This window comes from Oryza glaberrima, chromosome 5 (assembly GCF_000147395.1).
Source record: "Oryza glaberrima chromosome 5, OglaRS2, whole genome shotgun sequence".
In the NCBI taxonomy this organism is placed as follows: Eukaryota; Viridiplantae; Streptophyta; class Magnoliopsida; order Poales; family Poaceae; genus Oryza; species Oryza glaberrima.
In genome coordinates, this window is record NC_068330.1 from 19,302,382 (window position 1) to 19,310,851 (window position 8,470).

At 48.8% G+C, this 8,470-nt stretch overlaps 2 protein-coding genes across 3 annotated transcripts; one reads left to right on the forward strand and one right to left on the reverse strand.

Annotated features, from left to right (window-relative positions):
• The first annotated feature begins 904 nt into the window (after positions 1–904).
• On the forward strand, positions 905–4,373 carry LOC127773600 (probable anion transporter 2, chloroplastic). The gene is made up of 8 exons (XM_052299725.1): positions 905–1,404; positions 2,408–2,634; positions 2,769–3,117; positions 3,204–3,248; positions 3,329–3,475; positions 3,591–3,728; positions 3,866–3,899; positions 3,998–4,373. The coding sequence occupies exons 1-8, from the start codon at positions 910–912 to the stop codon at positions 4,168–4,170; spliced, it is 1,608 nt and encodes a 535-aa protein (XP_052155685.1). The 5' UTR covers positions 905–909; the 3' UTR covers positions 4,171–4,373.
• A 488-nt stretch (positions 4,374–4,861) lies between these two features.
• Positions 4,862–7,013, reverse strand: LOC127773601 (uncharacterized). 2 transcript variants are annotated; one of them, XM_052299728.1, is made up of 4 exons: positions 6,651–7,013; positions 6,444–6,539; positions 5,296–5,449; positions 4,862–5,221 (listed from the first exon to the last, which is right to left on the reverse strand). In XM_052299728.1, the coding sequence occupies exons 1-3, from the start codon at positions 6,873–6,875 to the stop codon at positions 5,300–5,302; spliced, it is 471 nt and encodes a 156-aa protein (XP_052155688.1). In that variant the 5' UTR covers positions 6,876–7,013; the 3' UTR covers positions 4,862–5,221; positions 5,296–5,299. The 2 variants fall into 2 exon arrangements, with proteins under 2 accessions (XP_052155688.1, XP_052155686.1); XM_052299726.1 differs by having other exon boundaries at positions 5,312–5,449; positions 6,651–7,010.
• Positions 7,014–8,470: the final 1,457 nt, after the last annotated feature.

Below are 8,470 nucleotides of genomic sequence, written 5' to 3' on the forward strand. Positions count from 1 at the left end.
TTTTTTAAAAAAGTTTATATACAAAAGTTGCTTTAAAAAAATAAATTAATTTATTTTTTTAAAAAATAGCTAATACTTAATTAATCACGCACTAATTAATGAATCGCTCTATTTTCCGTATGTACCGTAGCCGGTTGGAAACCAGCGTCTGCGAACACACCCTGAATGAAGGAGGACTGGACGGCGGTCACAACTCCAGAGTCCACACCAAGCAGCCCCCCGGCGCGCTGCTGGTCGCACACGACAAGGGTGCGCGCGCGTGTATCACCGGCTGCACTCGGCCAGTCCGCCACCTCCTCCTGACCTCCCCACTCAGAAACGTAGGTAAGACTAACAAAGACCAGTCCACCACCTGGCCGGTCTTACATTCTCAGTTTCTCACCACGGTCACGCCGAACGAACGAGACGGCGGTCTCGCTCGCTCGCTCGCTCTTCGTTCGGCCTCGGCCGCGCGAGGTAGGTGGCGCGACTCGGCGCGGCTCGGCTACCGATCGCTCGTCCCCGCAATCCTTGACCCTTTCCAAATCCCACCAACACGAGCCCTCGTTTTAAATCTACTCGTGCTACGCTTACTTGCTTACACTTGACGAACCAACCTCACTTTCTCCCCGTAGCTGGCTGGGCTGTGGCTCGCTGCTCTCTCATCCGCCACCTACCGCCACCACCTTCCCCCCACGGTCCAGCTCCTCACCGTCGTCGTTCGTCCTCGCCGAGTCCTAATTTATACCAACCCATCCACCGGGCGATCACACGCACGCACGCACATGGTCGATCGGTTAGCTCTCTTTCCCATTGCCATGGGCCGCCGCCTCTGATCCCCCGCGCCTCTCGCTACCGAGTTGCTGGCCATTGGTTGGTTGGTGGATCGGGTTTGTCTCGCCGGGGGGGGGGGGGGGGGGGGGGGGGGGCATGGCGTCGATCAGGTCGTGCGTGTCGGTGAAGCCGGCGGCGGCGGTGAGCCCGGTCAAGTACAGATCCGCGAGGGTCGGGGCGGCCGGGTTGGAGCCGAGAGGCCTGAGGATATCTTGCTCTTCGTCTTCCTCGTCCTTGGCCGCAGGTGGTGGTGATGGGTGCAGGGATGCCGGGTGCGCCAGTAGCAGCGGCAGGGGCAGCGGTGTCGTTGGTTCGGTTGGCGATGGTTGGTGGGGGAGGAGGGGCGGGCAGCGGGAGCGGGCCGTCGCCGCCATGTGCAGCGCCGGCATGGAGGGGGTCCGGCACGGCGCCGCCGCCGTGGCCAGCGTGCCGGCGGCGTCGGCGTCGGCGTTGCCGGAGCGGGCCAAGGTGGTGGCGCTGGTGGCGGCCGTGATGCTGCTCTGCAACGCCGACCGGGTCGTCATGTCCGTCGCCGTCGTCCCGTTCGCCGCGCAGTACGGCTGGTCCAGCTCCTTCTTGGGCATCGTCCAGGTACTCGGTTCGGGGTCTTCTTTACCTTCCCAGTTCATGCCATCTCTTTCACTTCACTTCACCATTAGTAGCACATCGCACAGGTTCCAATTCATCGAACCTTAGGCAAGAATCTCTGCTCTGTCACTAGCAACAAAATGTCCAAAACCATAATTAGTTCATCATATAGCAACAAAGTCAACGAAGCATCAACGTCACAATCGCGACAAGAGAATGACCGGAACATTACAATTAGTAGCACAAACAGACAATTATGGCAGTCCAGGGTATTAGCTCCTTTCTGTGTGCAGGTCCAGTGCAACCGTGTAGCAACCAAGTTATCTTAATACGATTGTTTTGAGAGTGGAACCTGAAATGAAATTTGCTATGTGCTTCACACATGAATCGTGATGCAGTTTTCTATTTATAAGATATATGCTTAGCTTTAGTGGCTTCCACATAGATAGTGTAGGGTACCAATTTGGAAGAAACCAATCTGTGCAGGCATAAAGGTCAGGGAGCAACTTGAGGTGGTATCGAATACCAATATCTCCTCATAGTGGCAATATTGGAATTTGATAACTGGAATACTAAAACATGCAACCCAACTGAGTTAAGCATTGCCCCTCTTTTTTGGTGATGGAGTTCAGCACTTCAGATTTACTTGGTGACAGAACATGAATGTTTCATAACAAATTACCAGCTACCTTAAATACCATTGCAACATTTGAAGTCATTCGATAACAAAAAATTGTTTCCCTCAAATAAAGAACGGCAAAAGAATTTGTGCATGCTTATTGTATATACACTTGGGCAACAATGTCTTGACTAGATGGAGGTTCACATAAAGAAGTCATCGTAAAAACCAATATGCTGTAACACTACCGGTTCTATATGAAATTGTCAATGTGCATAACTAACTAGGCCAGAACAAACACAGCTTGCTCTTTTATTATTATGTCATGCGTGATTAATGATTTCCAGATGGATTGACTTGAGGTTAATCTTCTCATCACCTGTACAGTCATCTTTTCTTTGGGGATATGTTTTCTCATCCATGGTTGGGGGAGCTTTGGCAGACCGATATGGAGGGAAGAAGGTGATGGCAGGTGCTGCTGCCCTCTGGTCCTTGGCCACTTTCCTCACTCCATGGGCTGCTTCTCAATCCACAATTATGTTGCTTGCCATACGTGCTCTCTTTGGCCTTGCGGAAGGTGTTGCATTTCCAACAATGAGCACTTTCTTACCAAAGTAAGTTGCTCTATATTATTTTCTGTGATGCCAATTCTAGTTGTTAGAGATTAGAGATTCTGGACAAGAATTTATTGATGCAATCAAACACAATCTCATTTCGGGCTTTCAATCTCACTTTGAACACAAAACAGGTGGTTCCCAACACATGAACGTGCTACTGCTGTTGGCATTTCTATGGGAGGATTCCATCTTGGAAATGTCATAAGTTTCTTAGCAACACCGATCATCATGTCACATATAGGCCTCGCCGGGACATTTGCCTTCTTTGCATCACTTGGTTACTTGTGGCTTTCTGTATGGTTGTTCAATGTTGAAAGTGACCCTCTTGACAGTCGTACAATAAGCAAATCTGAGCTGCAATTAATCCTAGCCGGAAGAAGTGCATCAAAAATTCAGGGTAGCAAATTCCCATCCTTACGAGAAATTCTGTCGAAGATCGAAATGTGGGCCATCATTGTAGCTAATGTGGTCAACAACTGGGTAAGATTGATAAATCAGTGATCTACAAATTGGTGTTGACATATCTATCTAAATTTTAACTTCCGTGAGTTCGAAATACTATGCAGGGCTATTTTGTACTACTATCATGGATGCCTGTCTACTTTAAAACGGTATGTTGTCTAAGGTGTTCAAATTGGTCACTGTGACAACGCTGCTATTAAGCTAATTCCTGACTGCTATCCTACAACAGGTTTATAATGTCAACTTAAAACAAGCAGCATGGTTCAGTGCCATACCTTGGGCAGTCATGGCTCTGTCTGGTTACGTCGCAGGAGCTTCTGCAGATTTCCTGATCAAATCTGGTTTCTCTGTTGCATTAGTTCGGAAGATTATGCAGGTAACAGCAACACCTGAAATTAGACTTGTGCAGCACTTGGAAGTTACTGATAGCTTAGCACAGCCAGAAACATACAACTTACCACAATTTTGTTCTCTATTCATGCTTGGTACAGTCCATCGGTTTTATCGGGCCAGGCGTTTCACTGCTTTGCTTAAGATTTGCCCAGACGCCATCAGTTGCAGCAGTCCTCATGACCATCGCCCTGAGCTTGAGTTCCTTCAGTCAAGCTGGATACTTCTGTAATGTACAGGTAGTGTTTCCTGCATTACCCTGCTCATACCAGATTCCGCCTTAACTCGAACAACCTTTTTTTTTCTTCTTGTTCACCATCTCAATTGCAATTGTACCCTATCTGACGGAATGTGTTCTTCTTGATTGTTCGAGCAGGACATTGCTCCCAAATACGCTGGATCTCTGCACGGTGAGTCCACAAACTCGATCAGCTGTACACAAGACCCACACCAAATGAACGCACTCCTTGGATCCTGAAATCTGACATATCTTCTTCTGCTTGAACAGGACTGACGAACGGCATCGGGACAGTGGCCGCCATAGTTAGCACCATAGGAACAGGCTACTTCGTGCAGTGGCTAGGATCCTTCCAGGCCTTCCTCACCCTCACGGCGGTGCTTTACTTCAGCGCCACCGTCTTCTACAACACCTACGCCACAGGCGACCTAATTTTTGACTGAGATGATGACATTACCCCTCGTGTAAAATCTCGAAGTGTAGTACTTCCACCATTGTTTCTCTCCTAGTCCTATGGCTGAGCCAGGAAACCAATAAACAGATGTTGATTGAAATTGATTGATTGACTGCCATTTTTGGTGTAAAATTGAGTGCAACCGCGGTTACTTTTGAGGAAGCAAATCGTTAATACAGGAAAAAGGGGTGGAGCCGCTCATACGCGGTTCAGGTGTTCGACGAAATTACCGAGCCACGCGCGCGGAAGGAAGCGCCGGGGAGGGGCGTGGAGCGGCGGTACCCCCATGGCGCGCGCGCGCGCGCGGGGGGGATGCTGGCTCGCCGCCGGTGGCGCCGCGATGGAAGACCCGAAGAGGCGAGCGGCCGACTGCGCGGCGTCGGCGGCGTCGCGCAAATCCATGGCTGCGAATGCAACGTTTCGGCCGTGGATGTGGTATGTGTGGTGGGGGGCGCGTGCGTCCGTTGCTCTCGGGTGAGAAACGTGGGCCGGTGGATTGAGTGGGATTCTTCGCTTTGGGTTATGTAGGCCAATCCTTCGTCCGGCCCAGCTAAAATTTGGCCTGTACACGTTTGGCTATTCACCGGATCATCCCATATCCTCTTGGTATTTCCTAGCTCGAAATCAGAATGACCATAAGCTGACAGAACTTTTTATCTGGCAATGACCCATTTTCCATAGACACACGGAAAATATCCTTACAGCAAAGAGAAAAAACTGACAGAACTGGTACTCTATCCACTTACACGGTTACACCAATCATTCATGATACTGAGTTTTGAGTATGAACAGTGAAGTTGCATACGACAAGTTCACATAAAACACGATGAAGAGCAGGACAGATTCATGCCTTACAAACCTTGCAGTTGCAGCGCTTTCATTTCTCTACCTTTCTCTGAGTTCCTCCGATATACAGAAGTGGCTGCTCTATGTGCTCTTTATTCTCTTCAGATGATTTATAAAAAGATTCATACAGCAGAAGGGAACCCGGTCAGGACTCAGGAGTCACTCCTGCTAGGCTTGTTTGAAACTGGAATAACCTGGAAAAGGAACACAGTAGATTAGTAAGTCACCAGATGACCATATGCAACTCGGTATTGGCTAGTCCACATACATTTTTACTGCCATACCGTCTCTGAGGATGGTATCCAATCATTTGTTGCAGGGTTGCTCGTGCAGCGGACAATGCTGTCAGATGAGTAGGCAATGGTTGTCACGTTGAAGGAGCTACCATTGGGTCTTTCCACTTTGATAAACCCTGTACCAGTCTGTAAAGATAACAATTAACTCAACCATTTCATAGAGTATTGTCGTTTTGTTACAGAATGCGCATGGTGGTGAAATTAGAATCGATAATCTGTTGTTCATGGAAATGTATTCTATATAAGGTACACATGCTTTTTTTTTTTTTGCGAGGATATAAGGTACACATGTTAGTGCCCCTGATCTGAATGATATGAACCATCACATGTGACACAAGAACTCCACATCAGAACTTTGGAATTCCTAACAATCATCAACCATTAGTTCTCTTTGCAGGGCCTAAACTATATTTATGTTTTCCATGCCAGTACTGGAGTGAGCAATGAACTGCTAGCTAGATACAAGAGGCTTCGGAAATGCACAAGATATTACTGGCAAGTGGCAACAAAATGCACGGCAATGAGTTTAGGTATGTAATGGTTAGCATGTAAGTTGTTTTGAGAGGGGAAGACTACACTATACTTAATTTTCATGACAGACTAAAGACTCCAGATTTGTGTATGCATTCGGCTAGACAGCAGAGTCTATTAAGAGAAATGCTTGTGCAAGAAGGCCAGTGTTCCGGAATCGCACTGGGAACCAGAATCGACAGATATACAGCTTATTTGAGCACTTTGGTTGCAATGACGGTTCGTTGCAGGCTTGCAGCCAGTTATAACATTATTTGATAGTATTTCAAGGGAAATGCTATGGTGCTCAAGTCTTTTTTAAGGTTCTCGTGCAAACAAACTTTCTTCTCTAACGAATTTATGACTAACATGCGTCTTCTCGGAAAATTCTAGCCATTCAATTGAAGACTAGGTAACATGTTATTTATCGACAGGTATTTGATCTCATAAAACAAAAAGGTCCTGAAAATATTACTAACAAATTCTTTACTGGTATATCAAATTTCTCTAAAGAACTAGTATATGCCCACATACCCACATCTACGTGCTATAAATTTGGTGCTTGGTAGGCTTCATAGGCAGTTAGGCACAACAATACTACAAAGCTTACCGTGTGGTGTTGCTTGTCGATGCAATTGAGCCCGTTGTAGTATTGCGTCTCCACATACTCCTCCCCGTTCACATCCCCACCGTCCAGCACCAACTTCTACAGCAACAGTCAGTACCAATTAGTACCAAACAGCACGCTCACATCGATCGATTCAGCAGCAACAAATTAACAAAACCAGAATTCCACAAGGACGAACAGATCGCCAACCTGGGGTTTGGCCTCGAGGTCGCGGAGCCTCCGAAGCTCCGGCAGGTCGGCGTCGGCGTCGGCCTCCGCCCCACCCTCCCCGGCGTCCGACGGGTCGCTCCGCGGCGGCTTGGAAGGGCGCCTGGGGGCCATGCTGTCGAAGTAGCCCCGCACCTCGGCCTCCACCCGCGCCGCCTCCTCCGGCGGCAGGTGCGGGTCGCTGCGCGCCGGCCGCGTCGTCGCCATGGCGGCTCAGCTCGGTCCAAGACTGGGTTGGCGGGCGGTGGAGTCGCCGGTTTCCGGGGGGCGGTTTTGCGAGCGCAAGGATGTCCGGCTGACAGGTGGGGCCCTGGTACGTGGGCAAGGTGGCGATGCCGTGAATGTGGATGAGATGAGATGGGGACGTTTGATCGCGATTAGCTGGGGTTGGGCCGGGCGAGGTGGCCCACTGTTCCGTGAGCCGTGTGACCGCGACGCGGCGTGATGGATTTTGCGAGACGGCGAAGTCGAGAACAGTAACAATCTTTATGTGCCCGTGCAAATCTCGCGTGCTAGCGACTTCCCAATTGTAGGATGTGATGTGTTTCTATCATTATTCAAAGTACAAGAAATTTTCCTTTATTTTCCAAGTTCTCTGTTTTTCACGAGCATTCATGTATTCCTTTTTGTTCTTTTATTTCTGAAATCTTACTTGACAACATGATATACCTTTCTAAATTTTAGTTTGGTTTACGTCCCAAAGGATTTCCAACCGACCAAATGAATACCTTCGCATGATATCGTGAAAGGGAAAAGTCCACTTTTAACTCTCTCAAATAAAGATCGAATCTAATTCATGTATCCTCAATTGTAAAATCAAGTGTAACGGCTCTTTCAACTATTAAAACCAGTAGAAAATTACTCCTACGACAATATTGAGAATAATATTGGTTGACATGGCATATTGACCATAGTCAAAAACACCGAGTCAACAAGAAAATTGAGAATACTATATGGAGCCCATATATCATCCTCACTATTCTCCTCTGTCTTCCTCCTTCCTCTCTCCCCCATCTCTCTCTTCTCCTTTTACGAAGGTAGTTGTTGATGGCAAAGAGGTGGATGGGGAATCGGTGATGGCCCAGTCCCGCCTAATGCGCCCACACCACTTTGGCATGTCGTCATCTCTACTATGATAGCTGGACTCCATAAAAGCAGCGGTAACTAACAAACCTGTGATAAAATTTGTGGTCAGTCACGCATCCAGAGCTTGGCAAGCCCATGCAACATCTTTCCAACATAAGTGTGCAGGATGGAGGGGCCCACCGTATCCCATATCTAGGAGGGGCCGGCGATGGGGGCCGAGGCTGATTGACCTCCCTTCACGTCGGTTTCTACTGCAGTCACTAGCCTGTAGCCCAACAGCCTCCTCTCAGAAGCCGCCCACATCTCTTTCTTCCTCCTCTTCCTCTCTCTGCTACGGTAAGCAATAAGGCCCATGAGTCGGAGATGGATCGAGCAAGGGAGGGACCCGAGGCTAGTGGTTGCAACAGGGCCGGTATTGTCGAAGGGGAGGTAAAGCGGTGGGGCAGCGCAAAGAGGAAGATGCTTTTCTGCGAGCTTGATCGCAAAATCCATTGGAGAAGGGATGGGCCCCCGCGAGCATGAGACTGCATCATCGTCGCATAGAGTGGCAGCCAGCAGGTCACGGCTGTAGCCACAGATGATACTACCAATGCTGGAGGAGAAGGCAGCATAGAGGCTCGTGGGGAGAGAGCGATGGCGGCGACGGAACCCCGACGTGGTCGGAAGGCTATGCTAGGGGCCGCTCCCCTTCCTTCTACCATGCCTTCTCCTTCGCT

Excerpts from the sequence above, each read along its gene's own strand:
- LOC127773601 (XM_052299726.1), bottom strand. The coding sequence starts at position 6,875 with ATGGCGACGACGCGGCCGGCGCGCAGCGACCCGCACCTGCCGCCGGAG. Across the intron at positions 5,450-6,443 it reads TCGACAAGCAACACCACACG|ACTGGTACAGGGTTTATCAA; the intron begins GTAAGCTTTGTA and ends TTATCTTTACAG. Across the intron at positions 5,222-5,311 it reads GGATACCATCCTCAGAGACG|GTTATTCCAGTTTCAAACAA; the intron begins GTATGGCAGTAA and ends TTCCTTTTCCAG.
- LOC127773600 (XM_052299725.1), top strand. The coding sequence starts at position 910 with ATGGCGTCGATCAGGTCGTGCGTGTCGGTGAAGCCGGCGGCGGCGGTG. Across the intron at positions 1,405-2,407 it reads CCTTCTTGGGCATCGTCCAG|TCATCTTTTCTTTGGGGATA; the intron begins GTACTCGGTTCG and ends TCACCTGTACAG. Across the intron at positions 3,118-3,203 it reads CTAATGTGGTCAACAACTGG|GGCTATTTTGTACTACTATC; the intron begins GTAAGATTGATA and ends AATACTATGCAG.